Below are 25,950 nucleotides of genomic sequence, written 5' to 3'. Positions count from 1 at the left end.
GAGTCATAATTGGTATTATGCTCCTCTCTGCGACAACACGTCAGCATATTCACACTACACATCTTGTTTGTGAGAGAACACAGCCAGGGGGATAAAACTTGAATATAGCACTACCTTCTCTTCTGGCAATCATATTACTTTGCCCCCCCCCCCCCCCCCCCCTTTTATTTCCCCCTACTTTTTCTTTTTCTAATGTTTCAGATTTAAATTGTTGACTTGGTTTCCAGCTTTTACATTTTCTTTGCTGCAGTGCCACCCTGTGGAGGTTTGAAGTATTTTCCAATGACTAGCAGCCTGTTAAAATGGGCTGTGTGTGTGTGTGTGTGTTAAGGGAGCATGATGGGCAAGTAACCTTTAGCTGTATATTTATTGTATGCCAACGTTTATGTTCCTTTGCTTTCCCCATCTGCATGGCTTTAATTTGCTTATACTTTATACATATATATATGCACATCCTTCACCTGAGTGATGTGATTGGGTGATTTGCAATGAACAAAGTTTTTCTTTTTCTTTTTTTTTCCGAGTTACAGTTCAAAAATGGCTGTCTTTTCTTTTGTAACTGGATGGGGTTTTTTTTTTTGTTTTTTTTACACTATTTGAACTCAGTATGATCTGTTATGCATATTGCTGACATATAGAAGTGAATGCTTTTCCTACAGTAATAACAGACCTAATCCTCCTTATTTTTAACACTACATTGGTTGTCTGTCTTGTATTCCTGTTCAGAAAACACAAATACATTTTTTTGCAAATAAAATATTGTTTGTTTTATTTGTTGTTATATTACTATATTAGTCGTGTTTATACAAAAAAAACATTTTGGTAAGAGGATCGTTCGGACAAGCCGAGCGCTTCCGGAAACTCCCGAGCTGTGACGCCGAGCGGCAGCCGTAGCGACGGAGTTTAGACAAGCGGAGGGAGCAAAATGGCGGACGAAGATATTACGCTTGATGGAAAACCTCTTCAGTCGCTCCGAGTTGCCGATTTGAAAGCGGCTCTGGAGCAAAGAAACCTCCCAAAAAGCGGACAAAAGAACACACTTATCAAGCGACTCAAAGGGGTAAGTTTTCTCTCACGTTACGGACGTCTGTGCCGAGTCTGGCCAAGTTCAGCAGGAGGCGAGAGACAGTGGGGGGGTTAACAGTAGAGGCCGTAACGATGTGTGTATGTGTGTGGGCTGTGAAGCGGGAATACATAAATCGCCGTGCACGCGTTATTACTCATAAACAACAGTTTTCCTCTTCGACTGGTTGTAACTGACAGTTTAACCCGACGGCCCGGCTACCGAGTTCGGACTTAATTCGTAACTACTCGCAGAGCACCGTGTTGCACACAGTTGAACTGTGCACCTGTCAAGTCCAGGCCTAAGCTGAGAGTAAGCAAGCCAACAGCCGCACATAGTGTACATGACAGTGCCCGCGCGCGCACCGTGCTTGCGTGTGCGTGCGCGTGTGTATTAGGGTTACGGGGGGCGCGCCTCGTGATGTAAACACATTCCGCGCATAACCAACAGCTATTTCATTCAAATTTTCTTCAACTTATATTTTTGTAAACGCCGTTTTCACCGTTAAAAACCGGGATCATCTCCTTCGCTAAAGTCACATTTAAAAAATATGTTACCAATTGATTGGTCTTTTTTTAAATAATACGTTGCTTTATGTATTTATTTTAATCATAAGATTATAGTGAAGCAACACCTCTTGATTGCGATATAAACTCCCCATATCTGACTCAAACCGTGCGTTAAAGGCACAGTATTAAAATAAACTGATATCAGCATGCATACAGTAAAAAATACGGTGCTGATAAGATTAAAGCAATAGAGTTGCTCTTAAAGTCTCTTTAAGGCTTTGTTGATGGAGAATAATTTTATTGTGATTTACCTATATTCAAATTATTATTCAAAACAATGATGTGTAGGATGCCTAAAGTTTTTTTTATGTGCCTTTCTTGTCAAAGAATTTAATACACACTCACTAACTACTTTATCAGGTACACCTTACTAGCACCCTGTTGAGCCCCACACGCCAGATGGGGTTTCAACAGGGTGAATGAATGTGTTTATATGAAGCGCTTCAGTCAGGATTCAGAGTTTATCTTTGCACAGAAAAAGCACTGATGGAAAGTGTCTTCTCTTTACTTCGAACAAACATCTTGGATCTTTTAGGATTTAGGCAATAGAGAATGTATAAAGAGAGACTCATGCATGCTTCATTAGTTAGACAGCGCTAGTACTGGGTTGGGCTTCATTTTTGAATTTCTTGATTCTTCTTGCCAAAGATTCAACAAGGTGCTGGAAACATTACTCTGGGATTTTGGTCTATATTGACAAGATAAGTTCACACAGTTGCTGCATATTTGTCTGCTGCACATCCATAATGGCAATCTCCCATTTCACAAAATCCCAGAGTTATTCTATTGGATTGAGATGTGGTGAGAGTGTAGGTCATTTTAAGTACAGTACACTCAGTGTCATTTTCAAGAAACCGGATTGAGATGATTTGACCTTTTGGACACGGTGTGTTATCCCTGTGGAAGCAGCCATCACACAATGGCTAAACAGCGGTCATAAAGGGATGGACACGAGCAGTGAAAATATTCAGGTAGGCTATAGTGTTTAAACAATGGTCAGCTGGTAATAAAAAGCCCAAAGTGTGTCACAAAATATCCTGCACACCATTACACCTCCACCACCAGTCGAAAACATTGTTACAAGCCAGGATGGATCCATGCTTTCATGTTGTTTACAGCAAATTCTGACCCTACCTTGCATATAATGGAACAGAAAGCAAGTCCAATAAGACCAGGAAACATTTTTCTGGTCATCTATTGTGTAAGACATGTGAATTGTAGCCTCAGTTTCCTGTTCTTAGCTAACAGGAGTGACACCTGGTGTGGTCTTCTGTTGCTGTAGTCCATCTGCTTCAAAGTTAGATATATTGTGCATTTAAGATGCTCTTCTACATACCTCAATTGTAACAAGTGGTTATTTGAGGGAATCATTGGCTTCCTGTCAGCTTGAAGCACCGTTCTGACCTCTGCTGTCGAGGCATTGCTGCTGCTTACGGGATATTTTGCCTTTTCCACACCGTTCTCTGTAAACCTTAGAGATGATTGTGTGGGAAAATCTGGCTTGAACAACCATGCTACATTCAAAATCGCTTAAATTGCCATTCTTTCCCATTTGATGTTCAGTTTAAACTTCAGCAAGTTGTCTTTATCATATCTGCAAGCCTAAATGCTCTGAGTTGTGATTGGCTGATTAGATGTCTGTGACAATGAGTAATTAAACAGGTGTACCTAATAAAGTGGCTCAGGAGTGACGATGCTTTTTAGTCATAAATTTATTGCATGTGATTAATAGACTATTAAGTTAATATACATGCATTTATGTTAATTCTTTTTACAATTCTTAAAGTGCCCTTTTTTATTAAGTATCTTACATTGTAGGCACATTTAGTATTATTATTGGGTTTAGGTCTGCCTTTTTAATGTTGTGCACAAAATGCAAACCTATATGCGATATTTAAATATACAAAAAGTCAACAGGTATAACAAGCGTTATAATTAGAGGACTCAGAATTCTAGTATCTGGTTTACAGTTTTCTTTAATATTCATTCTGGCATTACGTTAACATTTAAATGAATTCCCCTCCCCTCCTCCTTACCATCAGGCTCTGATGCTGGAGAACCTACAGAAGACATCGTCCTCTCACAGTGGGCTGCAGCCCAACTCTCAGGTAGGAGATTTTAAAATCTGCAGTAGTCTGGTGATGTTTTGACACAATGTCACATTGTTTTAAAAACGCTGTGTTACAGATAGGAGAGGAGATGTGCCAAAACAGCTTCATAAAGCAGTACCTGGCCAAGCAGCAAGAGCTCCTTTGCCAGAGACTGGAGAGAGAGGCCCAGCAGGGGCAAGACGCTGATGGTAAAAGATTCAGACCACAAACACACACTTGGCCCGTCCTTTGGCTCAGACGACTCGCAAAAACTCCCTGGTGGTCAAACGTCTTTGCTTACCTAACTTTATGTGCTTAAAAATTAAAAATAACATTTAAATAAATGTGTAAAACCTACAGTGGCTTGTCAAATGAGCATTTCACACTATGGGAAAAACTACACTCTAATCTCTGATTTCACAGCCATTAAGACAGAATTTCTCTAAAAAACGATTCAAGTTTTTATTTCTCTTTTTCGGTGTGAGGAAAAGAAATCATTACAAGTTATTGTTAGAAAAGTTTTGCTTGTGTGAGATCCAGTAGGCATGTCCTGGGAGTATAATTCTCAGACCGGGGTCGACTTTTAACCTCTGCCTCGTGCTTCTGTCTCTCAGAGAGCCCAGCTGTAGCTGAGGAGGATGAAGAACACTCGGAGGACAATGACAGCTCCTCCTATGCCTCTGACAAGGTCAGTACCCTCGAGGAAAACAAAGGTTTTATCCTGTGGAGCAGAAAGGTACAGAAGAATCAGATTTTCCGCATTTGTCAACATTCTGTGTACCAAAACAAAAATAATAGCATGGTGCTTTTTGCATGATATAAACTATTTTTTTCTAATGATTACAGATTTAATCTGATTAAACTCATTTTTTTTAAAAATACATCAGCAGAATTAAGTCATCATGTTTCGTCTCCCACTGACTCAGTTATCTGTGCGCAGCCACGTCAGGTTCTGGCCAGGCCTGAGGAGAGAGGGGCAGGAGACTCAGTGACAGGTCATGGCACCACCCTTCATCACCAGGAGGCCCATGACGCTCCAGGAGCTAGGATGCAGCGAGCCACCTTTCACCAAGGACACAAGGAGCCACCAGCACCCTCTCCTCCCCGTGCAGTCGCCTCCCTGTCAGTGCGCGTTCTGGGACAGCCCGACTGTCCCCCAGCAGTACCCCCAGCTCAGGAGAAGGAAGGCACCGCACCGAGTGAACCAGGATCGGCTCGTTCTGTGCTCCACCTGAGCCGATCTGCTGGGGGTTCAGCATCAAGCCATGTCCATGAGGATAGTGATGAAGGTGATGATGGTGATGATGAGAGTGATGATGATGAGGACTGGGGGCCTGGTCCCGGTGGGGTCCGAAAGGGAAGCAGGGGACCTGCCCCATCGCAGCAGATGCCACCCAGCGTCCCATCATCAGCTGGAAGATCCAAACGCAAACTTCAACCTCCGCAGCACATCCCACCTCCACAGGTACACCACACCCCCATGCAACTGCGCCACCCCACACCTCCTCCCTCTCCACCCCCTAATCTGTTCCCCCTTCCTGACACTCCCAAGCAGAGCCCGCCAGACCCAGATGACCGTGAAGAAGCTGGACGCAGCCAAAGGGTGGTGTCATTCCCACCTTCCAAGGTGCAGAGGCAAGATTCTGACTCAAGTTCTCGTTCCAGCAGTCCCGAACCACGCGTGAAACGTGGGACAGGGCCCCTTTCTCTGCTTGTACACAAGATGGAGTCAGAGGGGGCTGGTGTGTCAGGAGAGACTGCACACTCCACTGCTGAGTCTTCCAGTGAATCCCCACAGCCAGGACGGGAGACAAAGATGCAACAAGAGGACAGGAAGATGGAGGAAGAGAGGCAGCTGAAGGAGAGGGAGGACAAGGAGAGACAGCAGGAGCAGAAGAGAGAAAGAAGGAAGGAAGAAGAACAGGAAAGAGAAAAGAAACGCTTAGAAGAAGAGAAGGAACAGGAGAGGAAACGAATGGAGGAGGGGAGGAAACAGCGTGAGAAGGAACGAGAAAAAGAGAAGAAACAACAACAGGAGGAGGAGAAGAGAAGAGAGGAGAAACGGCTAAAGGAGGAGCAGGAAAAGAAACAGAAGACGGCAGATGAAGACAAGAAGCTGGTGACTGAGGTCCAAGATTCAGGTTCTTCATCAGATTCTGACTCCAAATCAGACTCGTCGTCACGATCATCACAATCGTCCTCCTCTCAGGATAAAACACCACCTGCCAGGAAGCTGAAGGTTAGTAAATAAACTGTTGTGGATATCAGGGAATAGTTAGAAACCGTGCACTATCTGTAGCACTAGAAGAAATTTAACCTTCAGAGTGAAGAGCATTTTGAAGCTGAATCTCTTTTCTCTATATAGCTTTTTATTGTTTTTATTTTGAATCATCTCACAGAAGGTGGACCAAGAAGCAGATGGTGAGAAAAAAGCTGACCCGAGTAAAGGGGCAGAGACACCACACCTTTCCAAAAGGTAAGCAACCTTTATTAAAATATATGAAACCTGAACAGCAATCCTAACCCTCACTCTTAAAATGAGTGCTTTACGTTCTTCAACATAGCTTAACTTTTCAGTTCACCAGTTAAATGGTTTACAAGACAAGGCGGTTAACACTTGTCTCACCTCTTTATATCAATTGTATTAAGCATTGCTAAATATGCCATACAAACATAAAATTTGCTTAATAACCTGTCATACAATAGACAAACACCGGGACTTAATTTGTGGTTCCATTTTTTTGATTCCTGTATTCCAGATTTCTGAAAGTGATTTATAAATCGCTTTTCAGGAATAACCTCACAGAGTTTGGTAACTAATTCTGGTGATGGATTTACAAAGAGATGCTCACTGGCTGCTGATGTCCAGGTCAATTTTCATCTTCTTGTTCTTGTTTCTTTCATGTTTCCTCTCCTCATAACTGTGTCTTCCTCACTTAAATCACAGGATGTTTTGGGTATCGTAGATCGTGATTCTATTTCATAGTTATATGGTCAGGCAGGGTTCAGCATAGCCAATGTTGGACAAGCTTATTGGCCATGTGCTCAGGCCTGTGATGGTATATGCAGCAGTTGTGAGGCACCCTGACCAATTAGAAGTTCTTCTTACAACCATTAAAATACAGTTAAAAGCTCTTCATTAAAACCCTTGCTCTGATAGTTTTGAGCTGCTTGGGTTGTTTGGGTCGCTACAGAAAAATACACACATCGAACACCTAGTGCAGTATTTCACAAACTTGCAACAGCTGCTGCTCATGTTAAAATCAGAAAATCTTTTGCACCTGGTCAACCCTGTAATCACAACTCTGGTTGTCATATGAGGATACGATAAAGTATGTCCTGTTTGTGTTTGTGTGTTTGATTTTCTGATAGTTGACGTGAGGTGCTGTACTTGCAGCACGTGATAGCCACTGTGCTTTTGGGCTATTGAAAATGTATAAAAACTATTCATGATTACAATGGCTGAAGAACACAAACCGAAAAATATGTCATTTTTTTTGTGTGTCTTTATCTCGGCTCACCGGAGCGATGCAGTTGCTGTGTGCAATGTTTCTGCACAGACGATGGGCCATATTATATATATATACACACAATACTATTATGTTACTGTCAGCAAGGTTTATGATGGCCTATACATGAAAGTGGAAACTGAAGAGGAATAGGCCTTTCAGCTTATTTTGCTTTACTATATCTATAACAAGGCTGTATAACATGCTACCGAAAGCCACTTCTGGTCACACCCAGGGTTAAAACACAGTGTTTATTGTGTAATTGTCAAGCAATTATTGCTATATAAACACTATATTGCTGTAGTAGTTATTCATGCATAAAGAATTCAGAATCATGTGTGATGGTAGATAAATTGGTGTGCATGTTTGTAATGGCAATCAACTTGAGTTTTATCCCAGTAAACTAGTAGTTTAATTGATAAAGATTATTTTTAAGCCTGCTTGGTGACATAAAGAGTGTTATATGTAATTAATGGGCATCTAATGGCACATATCTAAAAAGTTATTCATTTAAACCTAAACATATCTTAATGGTTTCCTTCTTGTAGCACATATTATGTAGTTTTCTTTTCTGGTGCTGCGTTAAAGTTTAAATACTTTTTCTTTCGATATGCGCCAAGGTTGGGCGTTAAATTGGGCTTTTATTTTGGAAATCTCAGACCGGAAGGTAGCCGTTGCTCTTTCGCGCTAGCCAACATGGCCGTCATGCATGCAGTGCATCCCTGATACCGACGCAGTGTATGGCTAATCAGTAATTGAAACATACGAGCAGGATATTTTTTAAATTTCGCGTTGCCGGTTTCAAGCAGCGCCTGACCGAAATAACATCCAGCGGCACGGTGTCATCTTTTATCCCCGGGGGTTTCCTTTCAAGGCCGGCCATAATGCTGTCCGAAGGCAACAAAAACGGGTAAGAGGGAGCCAGAGGGCGATTCAAGGCTTCAGGTTGCCGTTTGTACTTTCACACCACTTAAATAGAAATCTGCCGGGATACGTTATCCGGGTTCGGCGTGTCGTTTTGCGCCGAAAAGCTAGCAGCTCCTGCTCGGCTGATGAATATCATATCATGTGTCCACATTGGCCTGGTTATGAGCGTGTTCGCCCATGTGAAGAGGACCGGGGGTGGGGACGGCGGTGAAAGCCTTTTGTTGGGTGAAGGAGCAAGGGAAGACTTTTTTTTTTTTCAGAGCGGGAAAGTGGGGGTCTCCTTTCTTTGAACAATCCTTGAATTAAATTTGCACTAAAGGAGCTATTGATGAATAAATAATGTCCTCAGATTTCAGGATGTGATGAGAAGTATGTGGACATTGATTTCTCCTCTTCCATCTTTCCTTCTGACCTCGTATTTTTCCTGGCATGCTTGCAGCCAAGATAAAGGACTTTCACCCCCCTCTTGTTTTAGAATATCTCTTTAAAAGCACACTTATGTTTAATCTCCGCATGCATTTTGATGCTTAAATGACAGTGAACAATATTTGCATTTTTGGCTTTGTGTTGCTGTAGCTGTTAATGATCTCACTGTTGTCAAGGGAGATCATTAAAGCAGACATCTGTTAGCTGTAGAGTCAGTGTGAATGGTCCCTTATGGTGTGATAAAATTGTCCCAGCTGGTACCAGCACTCTTGCTCTCCTCCCCTGGGATCTGACTGTATGTCCAGTTTGATTGGAAACCATGTTTTGTTAAATTGGCCCTGAGCCGCTTGCTTTTTTAAAAATCCATTTAACGTTAATATGAAAAAACGTTATGCTTCAACATTTTACAGATCTTGTTCCTCACCTTTTAACGGGCTTCCTCATTCCTGACTGGTGACATTATTGCAAGATTATTGAGTAGCGAGAGAGGGAGCTTTAAATGTGTTACTTGAGAAGAAAAAGCTGCTCATTCTTTCTCTCTGTGGTCATTCGTCTTAAGATCTTAAGCGGGGGTTGTATTTCTAGCTGACATCTGTCTTCCCTTTATAGCCGATGCAGGTGTTCCTCTGGCCTTGCCCACACACCCGTAGACAATGAAACCAACACCTAGAGCAAATGTGTAGTCTGTGTGTTGTGTGGAGGAAAGGGAATGCTGTCGTCTTCATGACTGTCCTGCTGGTGACTAATCTCAAGAAGAAGAGGTGAAACCGGTTCTGCTGTTGCCCTGGGTAGATTTCAGTACTGAGACTAACATTACAGCCCTTCCTCTAAAAGATGCAGTAAAACTTAACACTGGTTGTCTTACATGTCATGGAGAATGTGCAAAGCTAAGATTTGTCTGTCTTTAACCAAGACTTGTGAGAATGTTTGAGTAAGTATTGTTGGATTATAGCGAGATTGTTGTCACTTTAAAAGACATGGATTTGAATGTGTAGACCCACAGCTAACACCTCGCTGAAGGGGTTTCTTTGATGCCTTTTGGTAAAAGTGACTCACCCAAAGTGACTATGGGTGTAAAACCTTCCAAATATATTGAAAACAAAATGATTGAAAAAAGCTTTTCCTTCATGCGTTATATACCCAATATGACCCTGTTCTTCAAACACTGTCCTTCAGACTCGCTTGCTGTTTAGTTTAGTGCAGGTTAAGATATCAGAAAGACTTTGGTCGGCCAGATCTGTGTAGATGAAGTAGAAGTCACAAAGAGATTTGTGTAGGTGAACCTGAAGGAGATGACCCTGTGTTTTCTACTACCTCCATCTTCACGTGATCGTTGCCCTTGTGAGATGGGCTTTAGAGTCAAAAATACGCCAGTTTTTATTTTTCATTTTATCTCGTGTAAATTAGATTTAAAGCTGAACCCATTAAAGTCTTTTTTGCCTAGTAATAAATGCTAATTAAGTTAATTGTTTGGTTTTTTTTTGTTAAATAAGTTGTTTTAATACTGACCCACAATCCTATAACCATGATTCATATTTTTGGCATTAACAAACTAATCAATGAGTCACTTGTGTGGATAACAAACAAAAATGAAGGAGTTTCATCCTGTAGCCTTTTATAATGATCGAATAAGTATTTTTGGAATAGACACACATTACTTTATTCTTAAAGATTTAATAGGCAACTTTTATTCTTTTCCTCAATAATTAGTGAATTAAAAACATGTAACACACATCACATGCACTGCTCATATTTGTTTGTTTCTTTCTGGAGGTTATAGCTATCACTGCTGTTTTTCTGCCCAGGCTGTTGAATAAATGGCATTGAACTAGTGCCTAAACGTGTTGGAGATTTTTGCATCTTGAACAGGCTTTTTGTTGCCTTCAGGTTTTTTAGTATTGAGAAGCATTTTTCAGTGTGTCCTGTTACATATAATGCAAATAAGCATGCGAACAGCAGTGGGTGATGAGCACGGTGATTAGAGTGAAGGATGCTACAGGATGTGATTCTCCCACCTACAGGGTGCTGCCTCGCTGCCCGTGGCATCACATGGAGGCAGCGGAGGCGGCTTCTGATAATGCTGGTTGGGGGAGTTGAGGGGGTAGCTAAAAATATAATGATGCCATCTCCTGTTTTTATCTTCATCTGAGATATGAGTAATAAAATATCACAACATGAGGGGAAGCATTTGACTGTGTGAGGTCCGACTCCATTAACCGCAGTTCATGGCTTTTATTGGTTGAATCAGAGGTGTTGTTATACTTTTCTTTACCCCCACAATGATCCAAATGGATAAGATGAAGACCACACACAGTCTTCTGTGAGGTTATGTCTGAGTATGAGTTAGTCTGAGAAAGGTTTGTGACCCTGGGTGTCAGTTAGCTGGTGAGTTATTTATAGCAGGAGTGACCCAGATCACTGGCCTTCACCACCCTTCCTCTCTTTTCCTACACATTGTTTTTTCTCCTATTATACAAACCCTAACACTGCCCAGGCCTCAACAGCTTAGACATTAATAGCTGCCGGACTCATTTCTGTCTCAGTTGTCTTTGATTGGAGCCTCAGCACTGGTTACTTTCTATGCTTGTTAAAATGTGGCCATGTGGGACATCCTTCCCCAGCAATCAAATAAAAATAATACTGGGAATTTCTTTTTTTTTAACTGTAATTTATGGTCACAGTAGTTTCTCTCTGCTCTCGGTTTCACCGTGTATGTGTGTGAACCCCTCCTCGATCCCAGGAGATTCACCAGCTGTTTTCACGCATGTTGCAAATCTGAGACTTTCTAGACGTTTATGCAAAGCTGGATGTGACAACATAAATGTCAGACATTAAATGTTTTAAAGACTCTGTAATCCCTAAACGGTTAATATGTTAACCTTGTAAAACCCCCTTCATGAAAGCTAAAAGTATGCATTTCATATCCACTGGGGTGGTTTACAGAAACAAAATTTAAAAAAAAACTGTCACTGGCTAAATGTTTACGGCTTGGACTGTAAGTTGCCTATGTGTTTATTATAATTGATTGTGTAGTTATGGTCAATGTGAGGGTTTTTTTCATGGAAATAACCTTCACTCTTATCCTTTCTTCCACTGTTTTCCTCCTGCAGGGAGGTGTCGGAGCCCAGTGCAGCCGCCGTGACGGAGGTGGAACCAGATTCGGAGAGCTCCATGGACCAGCAGCCAGCCTCCGGGGCTGAGCCTGAGAACAGTGAGGGCCGCCATGAGGAGGTAAGGTCACTGGGAGGGTGTAGGAGCCTGGGTCTTTTCCTGTCTCCCACTAACCTGCATCCTCACTCATATACAAGCATGTTTAATTATCAGTGTAATTTAAGGATGGGTTACTCAAAACCAACACACCCCAGTTTCTTTGCAGGCGTTAATGTATTTTTCGCCTTTGATTAAATCTGACTTTACAGTGTGTTCATCAGTTAAAGCATCGTAATAGACAAATCACTCAACTGGATATTTTTTGCACAAATGTTTAGTGTGAATGACCTGGGGTTGAGTTGGAATTGGGTCCAGGGTTAAATAGGAATCACCTCATCCCTTCCATCTGCTTTTAATTCAACTAATATTTCATAACAAGCTCATTCATTTAGATGATCTCTCACACATGTCCATTGTTTGTGTGGGCCCTGCAGAGGTACATTAAGTGGTAAAAGCTGCTGGAATGAAAGTATTGATGGTTATACTGTGTTTAAAATAGATATCCATGCTGCAGAGAGTGCATGCTTATATATCCATTAGTGTGTGTGTGTGTGTGGGTGGGGTGAGGTAATGGCCTTAAACATCTAAAGATCCTGACACACCAAGTTGACAGTGACCCACTTGACATTGCTGTAGTTACTCCCTCAGTTGTGACAAGGGTCTGGTTGGGTCTGGTTTGATCACCATCAGATGAATATGAGGCTGCGTGTGGACATCTTCAACTACAATGCATATATCCATCAAGAAAGCACAATAGAATGGACTACTTGTCCATCGTGTCCACAGCTGTTTCTTTGCCTGTTTCCTTTTGTAAGAAACTATTTTAAAAGTTACTCGATTGTCACTTTTTGTTAAGTATTCTCATTAAGTTTGTTTCCTATTAAATTTGATATATAACTTCTTTCTCAGCACAAGTTCTTGCACGTGGTGTGTCAGGGTCTTTAAGAGGCATCATCACATCAGACAACATTTTTACAAGTACTGCCACCATTATAGTCTAATTATACCACAGAGAATTGTTGATAGTGCTAACAAAGCTCCCGTTTGTCGGATAAAGCTTTCATCCATCGCCCTCAGAAACATTAGAAAGGACAATCATGCATTACACTCCAGCCCATCTAAAGTGCTCGAATTAGATTTTCTGGTGAGCTTCTGTGCAGTTTGAAGTTGTTATCGCTTTTTCAATGTGAGTGTGTATTTGTGGGTTTTGTTTTCCCCCTTTGGGTTTGCATGAATAATGGACCCTGACATTGTGTGTAGAGATACATCAGGGCTTGTTTCTGCTGTTTCTTCCACCCTGTTTCTCATCTCCCTTTGTCCTCTTTCTTGCTCCTTTCAAGCTGCCTCCCTTTTTGTCTTATTCACTCTCTCTCTCTCTCACTGTCTATCTCCACCTCTTTTCATCTTTTGCCTTTGTATCCCATAATGAACACTTCTCTCTCACTATATATATTTATGGTGTGATTGCTGTTTAAAACCCCATTGATTGCTTTGTTATGAAGGTGCCCATGCCTCTTCCATTGCCCCTATTGGTACCTGCTGCGTACTACTACTACTACCACCAACAACACCACCAACACCTCCTCCACTCCTCCTCCTACTTCTCCTACAAGTCCTGTCCCGCTATGCCCAAGTGCGTCGCTGGTACCTGAGTTAGGCCCAGAGTCTGCAACCCCATGGCACTGAGTAAAGCGTCAGCCTGCAAGGCCTCCTGTCAGCCAGCAGTAATGGGAGCTTGCATCAGAGCACCACCGACAGCAGCGGCAGCCACAGGGCGTGGAAGCCTGCTCTCTGTTCTGGACTGGACTGTGTGGTGGTGATAAATGAAGGGTTAAAGGAGGGGGAGGGTGTCTGATGCTCTGTATCCCTCTCCCTAGCCCTTTCTGCCATTTTGAGGATAAACACAGTCTGCAAGTGTTGTCCTCCAAAATCCAGACAAAACTTCAGTTCTCCAGTTTGGTTTTTGATGCTTCCTCTGTTCCCACGCTGCCCTCTGCTTGTGGAGTGGAGTAATGACTTTGGACTGAGAACTGTTGCAGTAACTGCTAATTAATGCTGCTGTCGCCGTTTTGGGTTTTAAGACTCTTTCAAATGGAGCAACTAAGACAATCTGCTAGTAAGCAACAACCCATGGGCTTTTTTTCTTTTGTTTTTGTTGGACAACTTTGTGGATAAGACAAAAATCTATGGATGTGACACATCTGGATTTCTGGTTTTGTAAAGCCTGCAGCTATCATCTGCCTTGACAGTGTGGCACACCTTTCAAATGGGACTCATATTGAGCTAAGATCACAACAGTTTTCCTGAATGGTTCCAGTTTAGTAAAGACACAGAGAGACTTTTAAAGACATCTGTCCAAGGACAAGTAATCTGACCACAGTGATGCACTTTTTCTGTGGTTGTATTGATCATCTACGCTTTGCCAGGAAGGGTGGATCTGCTCCACAAACTGCTGCCCGTTCTTTCCCTGCAGTGAGCACCAGTGTGACTCAGTGGATGTCTCACCGTGACATTGTGATATTCTCTCTCTACTGTGGACCTTGCAGATGGACTCCTGCGGTTGTTGCTGTTACGTATTTATTTATGTATCCATCTCTTCGCTACACCCACAGCTTGGCCCTGGTAAATTTTTTTTGCATGGTTTCATGCGAGTGTGTGGGGGGAGTCATGCTAGCACTGCTATGAGCCCTCTGTCTTTGACTACAGCCGTGGATTGCAGTTCAACAAAGACTGGATTATTTTTTTTCCATCTTTATTCCTGTTAAGAGACTTGATTCTGATCTTCTGTGCGGTGAACTCAAAGCAAGCGTAAGACTCTCGCTGCATACTTGGAAACCTACGGAAACCTAATGGGTAAAAAAGAGCTGGAAGGCATCACAGACAATCTGGGGTTATCATGTTGAAAATCCCATTTTTTTTCCCAAGTATCCACGGGGAATGGAGAATATGTAAGCACCAATGGAAATGAAAGACACTAGCCTCAAGCGTTAACAAAAGACTCATCAGATGTACGTCACAGATCCTGGACTCTAACAAAGTAAACCTACATCCCTCCCCTGACTCCGTCAGAGTCCACAGAGACGCTCTGAAACCTCTGCCACCCCCCTCAAAAAGACTGAATCGTGACTGTGTGACCAGCAGTCAGTCAAGAAAAGTCCTCCCCAGAAAAAAAGTCCAATCTGGTGATCAGTTCCTGCCTGGTGGCTAATCTGCACTCTCAAATCGAGCCCTGCCCTCACTTCTCTGCCTTCTCTGATTGGATCCTTGTTGCCTAGATACAGTGCACACTGTCGTGAGGTTGGGCCAGTAAGGAATCAGGTGTTAAATGGTACCAGGAAATGACTTGTCATTATACCTCTATTTAAAAATGTGTAAATATTTGACAGGAGTTAGTGTATAAAATATTTTTTTCCTCCTCTTGTAATTTAGTCCAAAATTCTGGAACTGTCATGTGTACTGCAGTTCAATTTGATATGTTTACATCAAGCCGAGAGTGCTCTGTATACATTTAAACACAGACTGTGGATCTGCAATAGCCTTTTGTTAATATGATGCATTCTTTAAGGTGAATTACAACTGCAGTATTGATAGTTCTGCTACAGATTAGTACGTCTTCAGCACTTGGTTTTCCACCTCTGCTCATTAGCACTAATATTTTACCATCATTCAATTGCACCACTTGACTCAGCTACACACCATTACCTTAATGCTTATCGAGTGCATTAGCAGCATCAGCACCCTGTAAACGCAGAATAATAGTTACAAAAAGCCACACAAGTTCAAACCATTCAAATTTGCAGCCACAAGAGGGCAAACAAAATATACCCTTATGTATTTGCATTTGGGGTTTTATTTTGTTTACCTGCACACTGCAAAATATCTAGAGATAATTAAGTAATATAGTGCTGTCGAAGAACACAGATCAGTAACGTTTCCCTCAGCACGAAATGGAATTAATGAAACTGTCAGGAAGCCACTAGCCACTTCATACGGTTTATTTAGGAAGCAAAGGTCCTGCACTTCCTGCCATCTACTGATCAAAACCTGAAACATGGCGAAACTCTTTTAAATCAAAAACAGTGATTTGAATGTGTTCGTTCTGTCAGGACCATAGTTGGGTTTGTGTGGAACATTTGCAATCCTATCAGCTGTAGTCATTGTGAAACATATTTGTAGGGTGTTTCTTATTGTAATAATAATTATTTTGCATGTAGAAAGCTAGTAAACATGACTTTACATACTTCTACATTCACTTATTATCGCTGCTAAAGTAACGCGAGCTCTTTCTCGTTACATCAGCAGTAGTGTGTGTAAAGTTAGGAAGCCTCTGAAACTTCACAACTTTGCCACAGTATGTAATGTTGGCACCAATTTTTTTTGGTGTCTGAAGAATTGTTTTAGTTTACTAAGACTTACTTGTGACTTTAGTCTGCAGATAGACACCATCTTGCTGCCCTACTTGTGTCCTAATACTGATCCTGTAGTTGCTTTGCTCTTAAAGTCCATATTGCTGTCAAACGCATGTAGAAGTGAAGAAGCATAAAGATTTATCTCAGCGGCTCTGAGCAGAGGTGGATGGCAGAAATGTGTCTGGAGCCTCTTGGTATAAACCAGAGATTTTTTATTTTTAATGTAATACAATTAGAGCCTCCGGGCTTCTGTTACTTTAACCCCCTCGTCCCCCCACCCCTCCTCCACTTTTCCTGTTTCACCTCGTCTCTGTTGATGCCTGTTTGGGTCTGGACTCCCGGTTCTCATCTCACCCCGCACCCCTGGGGTTTCTGTATGTTTTTTTTCTGTCTCTCTCTCTTTCCAGAGCACCACCCCTAAGGCTTTTGCTGCTCGCAAGATATCCCTGACCAGTAAGTATACCAGTTATATCGTTTTTCCTGGAATCCTGGACCAGAAACCTTACCCATGTTACAGGATACATGACGATAGATTGAGCAGGATTTAAAGTGAAAGATTAGACACTCTTTTTTTCTTTTTTTTTCTTTTTTAAGCGGTGTACTTGCATGAGCAAGATGGCAAAAGTAAACTCTGTGTAATAACATCTAATCAGGAAAAACACTGCAGTACACAAGTTTCCTTTTTTTTTTCAGCACATTATCTGGTTATTCTTGGACTCGACTACCATAGCTCCATGGATTTATCCTACATAGCACTTCTGTTTATCCACATTCAAACTGATGGGAACTTCTTCCAATTGGCTTCCCCTCACCTGGCCTCCTCAGTCAATCAAAACTTTATTTTTATAGGAATTTTTATGCATTAAGATGCAGAAAATAAACTGAAATACACACATACACCACCTTCTCTGCACTCTCTCAACACCCCTCCTACACACCCACGTCTACACATTAGACACCCACCTATCATACAGAGAAGAAAAAAATAAGTAAAGGGTAAATATAAAGTATAATAAAAATAATAAAATGAAAATCAAAATAAATAAAAATTAAAATAAATAAAACTGACACAAAAACCTTAACCTGGCGTGCTAAAAAAAAGAAGGTCTTGAGTTTTGTATTAAACATCTCAACAGTTTCGGCAGCCTTCAGGTCTTCAGGTAGACTGTTCCATAAACCCGGAGCATAATAACTAAAAGATACCTCTCCGTGAGTCTTGGTTCTAATTTTAGGGACTGTCTCCTAGCAGAGGACCTGAGGGCTCTGGAGAGTTTGTAGTGTAAAATTAAATCAGAAAGATAAGAGAGTCTTAAAAACCCGTTAAAGCATAGGTGTCAAACTCTGGCCCGCGGGCCAAATTTGGCCCGCAGCCTAATTACATTTGGCCCGCGAAGCCAAACCAAATTACTATTAGAGCTGGCCTACTGGTATTATACAGCTAATATATATATATTGTTTAGTATTAAGCTTTGCTTGTTCCATATTCAGTTTTTCAGCAAAACGTGTTTGAGTCCATAAGAAAAGATTCATTCCTATATCTGGAGGATTAAATATATTTCAATAAATATTAACGTTAGCCCGCGACTTTGTTCCAGTTTTGAGTTTTGGCCCACTGTGTATTTGAGTTTGACACCCCTGCATTAAAGGATCTTTAAATCTTCCGGCTAAACCTGGTGATTGTGAGCACCGCTACTTCATCATGCAGGTGTGGACATTAAAAAAACAACCTAACCCTACTTGGAAACGCAGTTCCTCGCGTTTTTTGAGCATGACTGTCGTTCTGAATGTGAGTGTGCGCTGATTACTAAGACTGTGTCGGATATTACTGTCATAGCCTGCTTATTATGGGACCTAAAAGCAGACTTAGTCTTTCCATCAGAAGACAGATTTTTTTTTTTTTAAAACGTGCATGTGAAAAATCTGTCAGATGTCAGCAGATAAAGAGCCTGCCAGGAAATACAGAAGGAACGTGGCACATATGGCGTTCTGCTATCACCAAACTATTATACAGTATCTCCCTGCACTATTGGTTATATGTAGTAACCTGTAATAAGGGCCAAAATCCCAGATTTAGTCCATACCACAAAAAAAAAAACCCCACCACACTTGATCACTTGATTGCGATTGGATCATACACCAAAAATAAATTTAGTTGTCAACTGTTTCCACGTCACTTGTTACATGAACAAACTTTAAATAGTACAGCTTTAGATTGAGGAAAACTGCACTGACGTCAGTAGGAAAAACATAGAAGTCTACGTTTACCTCAGTGACTGAAGGTTTTGCCATATTTGAAATGAACAGCTGATGAAACCCTGTTATATCTTGGAGATGAGACAGCTGCTCCTCTGCGGTGTGTGCTGTACACCAATGAATGTAGTCTCTGTTGGATCGTAGCGTTGATGGTATTAAAACAACATGACATCTTTTGTTTTCCGTTCACACCTAATAGCTCTGGTAGCAGCACAGTGATTAAGAAATGATAAAGAAATGAAATGGTGTGCTAGTTTGACTCAGAGTGGGTTTAAAAAAAAATTACTCACTGGTCTCTCCAATTTCAACACGCTACAGCAGGGATACTGTCCATGCTTGTTTCCTCAGAAATGCACTTTGCTTTTATCCACTACAGGATTCCTAGTCTCCTCTCTTTAAAAAGTGCTGCCTGTTAGCTCTGTGTTAGGAGAAAGCAGGTGTGCAGAGGCTTTCTAGCAGACTCTCTGTGGAAGCAAGCCAAAACAAAAATGGTCCAGTATTAGAAGATTGTTAAGGAAATTGTTTAATCTCTCAATTACATTTCTGAATTTTGTCCTAAATTACTTACTGCCACCATTGCCAAAACAATTTGGGTAAAAGCATTTGGACAATCATTGCTGCTTTCAGGCTGTGAGCTTGCAGTAACTTGTCAGTGAAATCCTTTTCACCAGAAGCCAAATCGCTCACTTTCATGATGATAAATTACTTTTTTTTTCTCTCCCCCAACTCCTGCAGACAGTAAGACTTCTCCCGCCACCACAGACGGAGGAGCAGGAGAGACTGAGACGGGAACCGCAGCGGGGAGAAAGAGGCGATGGGGTTCCAGCACGGCCGTCACTGCTAAGAAGCCCTCCATCAGCATTACAACGGACTCCCTGAAGGTACCAACACAGCACAGGGATGAGCACCTGGCATCCAACAGATAGTAGAGAAGTGAAGGTTATAAAAGGTGGTGTAAGAAGAAAGAACACTTTATTTTTTTAGAAGTTTCTGATTGAAGTGAAGCGTTTTTTTTTTCTGGCTCCGGATCAAAACTTACATGATCATTCTTGTTCAAAGTGAAGACACACCCAGCACTTCTGACATTGTGATGACTTATTTTGGGAAGATTTTCCGTTTTAAATTGGAAAGAGTGATTTATCATGAGGTGTTCTTATTGTTTTCATTTGGTGGAAGCTTCACCTACATTTTACACTCGACTGCTGCTGTGAGGTGTGTCATATTATCAAACAATTGTGTAAGGAAATTGGAAATTTGGAAATTTGAATGGAATGTGTGAGAAGCTGTCAGATGTTCCCACATTAACATAATTCTTTTTCTCTTTTATCTCTTTTCTCCTGTCCACATCTCTACGCTTCAGTCTTTGATCCCCGACATCAAAGTGAACCAGGAGGCAGTCGTGGATCTTCACCCAGAGGAGCTGCAGTTGTCTGGTGATGAGGAGAACCCGGATGCCAGCAGAAGCGACCCAGACAAAGGCCTCAAGATCCGACGCACCGTCACACAGGTAAGGGAACGCCTGTAGGTGGCGTTGAGTGAAATACTTTGGAAACTACAAGGCTTCTCTTCATGTTACTGTTTTGTTTTGGGCTTTTTTCCCTCTCCAGGTTGTCCCAGGTAGCAGCCAGGAAAATGGACAGACAAAGGAAGAAGAAGAAGAAGAAGAGGAGGTGGAGAAAATGGAGACAGAGAAACCACGTCGGACTTCCAGAGACAACAGGAAGAGCAGTCTTTCCGAGGACGCCCCAGAAACACAGACGTCTGTCAGCCTCGACGGGGAAGCGAAGAAAGGTGAAAGTTTGTGGATTCTTAATTGCTATAATTAATTGCTACCTCCAGCTTTCCGTCATGCCTGTGGCAACATTCCAGTGATTCCCTCTCACTCTTCCTGGCTTTTTCTCATTTTTTTTCCAACAGTTACCCCCAGCGACAGCCTGGTGCGTCGCTCCATAAGTCAACAGAAGTCCGGTGTGTCCGTCACGATCGACGATCCCGTCCGCACAACCAGGCAGCCCTCACCACCTCGTGGAAAAGTGTCAAACATCATCCATGTGACAAACCTGGTGGGTTTGTTACCACACACACACACACACACACCTCCCCAATCTGTAAAATTCCCCTCTTAATCGTGTGTGTTTATACCAGGTTCAAGAGTTAAACTTTTGTAGTTTTCCATGAATGGGATATATTGTATGCCAGTGGTAATCACATGATCATCACCATCTTTCCCATAATTACAGACAGGAATGCTTACCCAGGTGTTAAGGTTGTAGTCAGGCATCAGCTTAAGTCAGGGGCACAGAGCATGACTTAACAGACTGTGACAAGACTAGACGTTACACATTTAATCACTGCCATTTGGAGATTTTTGTTGCTTGCGTCATATGTGGGTTATACGTTGGTCACCAGGGCTCAGTAATCTCAGGTGGCCTTACACTTTAGAAACACAGGAGCTGACAGTGTAAGCAGATGTCAAACCTAGAAATGGCCGTCTTTGATCGTCAAGTGGGAAAAAATATGCTGTTTGGCCTGATGGTGGCACTAGAGGAGAACGTTACCTAAATTCAAAAGGGTTATTGTCTGAGCTGTGACCTTAGGGCATTCCCCTGTTTAATATGCTGCAGCTTTAATCTGTAATACAGCTGAAAGTGGTGAAAATACAGATTACATTTCATAAAACGATTAAAAAAATAATATATTGGTAGGGCTTTCTTTACCAGACCATCATTAAAGTATGTCTTCAAGTCTGAATCTTTTTTTTTTTTTTTTTGGTCCAACAGGTGCGACCTTTCACCCTGGGCCAGCTGAAGGAGCTGCTGAACCGTACAGGGAGCGTAGTGGAAGAGGGCTTTTGGATTGACAAGATAAAGTCTCACTGCTATGTCACAGTACGTATTGCCAAATGAACCGTTTCACTGCATCAGGAGTGGATGCATGTGGTTAACAAGCTACATGTGGAATTATGCAGCGCTCAGTTTCTAAAGTATATTGTTTCCTAATCAGCATCTGTCAAACGGCTCGATAATTTGTTTTTGCAAATATATGTTAGAAAATTCAACAAGGAACATTTGCATAATATTTTTGACCTCTGCATTCTCATCCATCTGCTTCCATCTGTTTGTGCCGTTGCCTGTTTTCACAGCTTGTGTTGGCTGAGATGTGATTGGGTTGTTTTCTCTCTTTCCTTTCCTCCTACCCTCGTAGTACGCTACAACAGACGAGGCTGTCGCTACCAGAGCTGCCCTCCACAGAGTCAAGTGGCCTACGAGCAATCCCAAGGTCCTCAACGTGGACTTCTGTGAGCAGGCTGAGGTAATAACAAGCCAGAAATGCCACAAATAAAAATGCACTGCTTTCAGCACACACAAAACTTGAAGACTTCACATTGGGTGGTGGCGAGGACAGTCCAGCCTTAACATGGTTTGAGCTCATTTTATTATAATGGATCATTTTTCTGCTACTTTTAATGTACTGAGGAAAAATAGGGCTTCGCTATTACCTCTTCTTTAACTTCTAGTGAGTAGAAATAACTTGACCTCACTGGTTGCAGTCTAATATTGAGGTGTTTTAAAAAATAAACCTATAAATGCACCTTTGTGTGCATTTAATAATCTCTCCACAGCTACTCTTTAACCTGCCTGCTTATGTTTTCAAACAGCTGGACTTTCACAAAGGTGTCCTGAAGCCAGACAAAGAGGAGGAGCCTGTTCCCCCGCCCGCTGCCCCACCGATCCGGCTGCCCCCTCTGATGCCTGAGCGAGACAGAGAACGAGACAGGGACAGAGACAGGGAACGTGAGCGTGAACGCGAGCGAGACAGAGGTGTACGGGATCTGTGGGCAGAGCGAGAAAGGGAGATGCAGCGCCGAGAGAGGGCGCGAGGCGAGCGGGAATGGGACCGGGATAAAGTGCGGGAATTTGCACGGCCGGGAGAGGATGGACGACGATCTAGATCCAGAGACAGAGACAGGAAGAGGAGAGAGAGGGCCAAGAGCAAGGAGAGGAAGACTGATAAGAAGGGTAAGACAACTCACTAAGAGTATCACAGTGGGGGAGGGGGGAGTTTAATCCAAGTACACCTTACTGAAACAGACAGTAATGATTAATTAATCAACACGGAAAGCTTCCCGACTGTGTCACTTTTGGGGATGAAATGAGCTTCATGTATTTAAAAAGAAGCAGAGTGATCTGGGAGCTGGTTCAAAGAATCTGAGGCTTTTGAGAAATTGGCTCATTAACGCTTCAGTGTCCATCTCTTTGTGCAGCTCTACACTGCTCCCTGCACTCCTGCTGCATTTGGCTCACTCCTGTAAATATCTAACCATTTGCACAGGTCCACTTATCTGTGTCCTACCCTGCATTTGGAAAAACAAACCAAAAAAAACGCTACGGTAAGGAGAGATCAGTGGAGATAACTGAACATGATTTACTGAAGTTCAGAGCTTGTGATAAATAATTTGTCAATTAGACTCAAATTAAGCTACACAGCTGAGCTGAGTCCCAGCAGTGGGAGGAATTGGACTTTGGTGGTGGCCAGGATGAGGTGGAGATGGAGGTGAAAGGCGGAGTGATGGAAGAGATTCAAAGAACAGGGAGCAGAAGCTGATTGGCTTCTGAATGTGGGGAAGAAAATAATTGGACTGGATTGATGACACAAGTTTGGCAGCGTTGGGAAAGCTTAATTTTTTCACAGGGATCCAAATCTCTGTTTTATTAGATTGATGTTTCCACTTTGTGAGTTTAAGGTTTGTGATGAAATCACAAGTGAAAATGGTCAGAATGGGAGGGGGGTTGAGTTCAACTATATTTATACAGCACCACCTCCAGTAGGCCATTGGTGTGAATGTCTTACGGGGCTTTATATTGTAATAATACAGAGAAAACCTCAACAATCAGATGACCAGCTTTGAGCAAACACCTGGCAACAGTAGAAAGAAAAACTCCCTTTTCACAGGAAGAAACCTCCGGCAGATTCAGGCTCAGGGAGAGTTAGCCATCTCCCGCTATTGGTTGAGGTGAGAGGAAGAAGACAGGACAAAAGACACACTGGAAGATAGCCAGAGATTAACAATAACTATTGATTAAAAGCAGAGTGATGTATAAACACAGAGTGAAGAAGAAACACAATGCATCATGGGAAATTGCCAGGAGCCTTTGCTGCTTTATGAAAAAGGAAAGTTTTATGCTTGATCTTGACATTAGAGATGGTGTCTGTTTCCTGAATCCAAACTGGGAGCTGGTTCCACAGAAGAGGGACCTGAAAGCTGAAGGCTCTGCCTCCCATTCTGCTTTAAATAAAATCTAAAGGTGCACAATTTGGCAAAGTAACTAAGATTTCTTTCCCAGCGAGCCCTTTACTCATATGCAATACCCAAAGTTGATAAACACAAGCAACCCCACATCCCCCAACTGTGCAGCAGTGTTTGCTGTGTGGTCTGTGAGTCACAACTTTAATCACATGTATATTTGCGCTCAGGTTTCCATGTGTAACAGCCTGGTTCTGTTTCCTCACTGACAGAGAAGGCAGATGAACCTCCAGCCAAACTGTTAGACGACTTGTTCCTCAAGACCAAAACAGCTCCGTGTATATACTGGCTTCCCCTCACCGAGGAGCAGGTTGGTCCTTCACATGTTGACATTTAGTGTCGAGTGACTGGTGTGGTTGTACTTGCACCTGAACAGTGCGCCGTGTTTGTGCCCCCTCTCAGGTGGCGCAGAGGCTTTTGGATCGCACAGAGCGACAAAAGGAGCGCGAGCGAAGGCATAAGGAACTGCAAGAGGAGGAGAAGAAACGCGAGGAGGAGAAGGAAAGGCTGAAGGGCCGGGAGAAGGATGGCAGCGTGGCGACGAGCGGCGGAGCAGCCGGGCGAGGCGCTGACGGAGACAGAGAGCGGGGCCGAGACAGAGATCGGGACCGTGAGGGGGACAAGAAGAGGGATGGCAGCCACCGGCCCCGACGACCTTCGCCGGGCGCTGCTAGTGGACGGCGGTCTCGTAGTCGGAGCAACCCGAGGGACAGGCGCCGCTGAGGGATGGACGGAGGCCGCAGGAAAAGCTGGAGAGGGAAGCAGTGTAGCTGAGGACGCAGCGGGCTGGCACTGGCAGGGGTGTTTCGGTGTCTGCTCCTCCCCTACCTGCCCCCACTGTGCTTGAATTCGTCCACTATGACACCAGCGTTGTCTTCCACACACTTCTGCCACCCACCCCACTCCCCATCTTTTTAACAAATTCCTTTGCAGAAACATGACGGTTCATCGCGCTCCCCTCCTCCTCCGTTCTCTTTCCGTCTTCCAGCAGAACACCGGCTCCTTCCTCCTGTAGAGAGTAGCGTTTCCTCCTCGTCTCTGTTTCAGTGCTGTCGGTTCCCCTTTGATTGAAGAAAAGAAGAAGGGCGGTAGTTTTCTGGCTCGCCTCTTCATTTTTTTGTCCCACTGAGGTTTTGGGAGCCCGCCTCATTATTTTAGTTCTGCGGGTGCACAGTTCCTTCCTCCTCAGCCCTGTAATAAAACCAGTCCAAAATAGATCCCTGACCTTCACATATTTTCTAGGATCAGTTTTAATGTTCTCCTCTTCAGCACAAAACATTTTTTCTTTATCTTTGTTTTGTTGTTGTTTTTTTTAATGTACCTTTATGGGCGACCTTTGTTGATATAAGTTAATTTTGTTTTCTTGGAAATTTGAGGAATCATGTTTATTTCTTCAGCCTTTGAAGGCTTGTTGTGCGAGTGACGTCTCGACACTGCGACAGTAGTGTTAGAGAGATGTGGCATTATGCCTAACTTTGTCCTTTTGTGGGATGAGAAGGAGAGGATATGAAATACTCAGATGATTATGGGAAGCTGACCTTCCCTGCACTGATGTCTATTTGAAAACGCCTCCTCTGATCCTATATTTAAGAGGAGGTGAAAATAAAAAATCTTTATCTTCTAATAGAGTAATGGTTAGAATTTTAAAATTTTCTTTTTTTAGTTTAAAACTGATTTTGTTGCTTTTTCCTCCTACAAGTGCTGAATGTACCGAGAATTAAAAAAAAAAAATGAATAAACTTTAATTGGTTATCACATTGTCTGCTGGGATGTTTTTGTTTACATGCATTTCTTGTCTGGAGTAGCTTTGGATGATTCACAGTTAAAAATAATCCTTATTTATTCTCATACTGAACCACCCTGTTCACCCAGATTTAAACATGCTCCTTTAGCTCCCTTCTATTCTAATGATTGGTTGCCTCTTGCAAACAGAAGATATGATTAGTAGCAGGTGGGTGGGGCTTCTGTGCTGAGATGACCATATTTGGAAGATCCCCTCTTGCTGACGTTCATAACTAAGAGCAGAAAATGAATTAAGAGCAGTCTGAAGCCAGGGGTTTTGGTTCATGGGGATTTTTTCTTGAATATAACCGTGCCTTCATTACTTGAACCTTTTGGTCATGTTTAAATAAGACTGAGGTGATGATCGGTGATTAGTAGTGTGGCTTCATATTTAAAAGGAGCTATAC

The 25,950-nt window shown here is 42.5% G+C and overlaps 1 protein-coding gene across 2 annotated transcripts; it reads left to right on the top strand.

The window, feature by feature from the left end:
- The first annotated feature begins 878 nt into the window (after window positions 1–878).
- acin1b (apoptotic chromatin condensation inducer 1b) lies at window positions 879–25,516 on the top strand. 2 transcript variants are annotated; one of them, XM_026162226.1, is made up of 17 exons: window positions 879–1,060; window positions 3,675–3,740; window positions 3,820–3,931; window positions 4,337–4,410; window positions 4,663–5,961; window positions 6,122–6,198; window positions 11,695–11,815; window positions 16,611–16,656; window positions 19,192–19,337; window positions 19,817–19,963; window positions 20,064–20,247; window positions 20,374–20,519; window positions 21,237–21,344; window positions 21,661–21,768; window positions 22,115–22,475; window positions 23,974–24,071; window positions 24,164–25,516. In XM_026162226.1, exons 1-17 carry the CDS (start codon window positions 926–928, stop codon window positions 24,482–24,484), a joined length of 3,549 nt encoding a protein of 1,182 aa, XP_026018011.1. In that variant the 5' UTR covers window positions 879–925; the 3' UTR covers window positions 24,485–25,516. The 2 variants fall into 2 exon arrangements, with proteins under 2 accessions (XP_026018011.1, XP_026018010.1); XM_026162225.1 differs by having other exon boundaries at window positions 4,337–4,458.
- The last annotated feature ends 434 nt before the right edge of the window (window positions 25,517–25,950 follow it).

The sequence above is a fragment of the Astatotilapia calliptera genome, chromosome 3, assembly GCF_900246225.1.
Source record: "Astatotilapia calliptera chromosome 3, fAstCal1.2, whole genome shotgun sequence".
Classification (NCBI taxonomy): domain Eukaryota; kingdom Metazoa; phylum Chordata; class Actinopteri; order Cichliformes; family Cichlidae; genus Astatotilapia; species Astatotilapia calliptera.
This window is presented reverse-complemented; position numbering and strand designations above follow the sequence as displayed.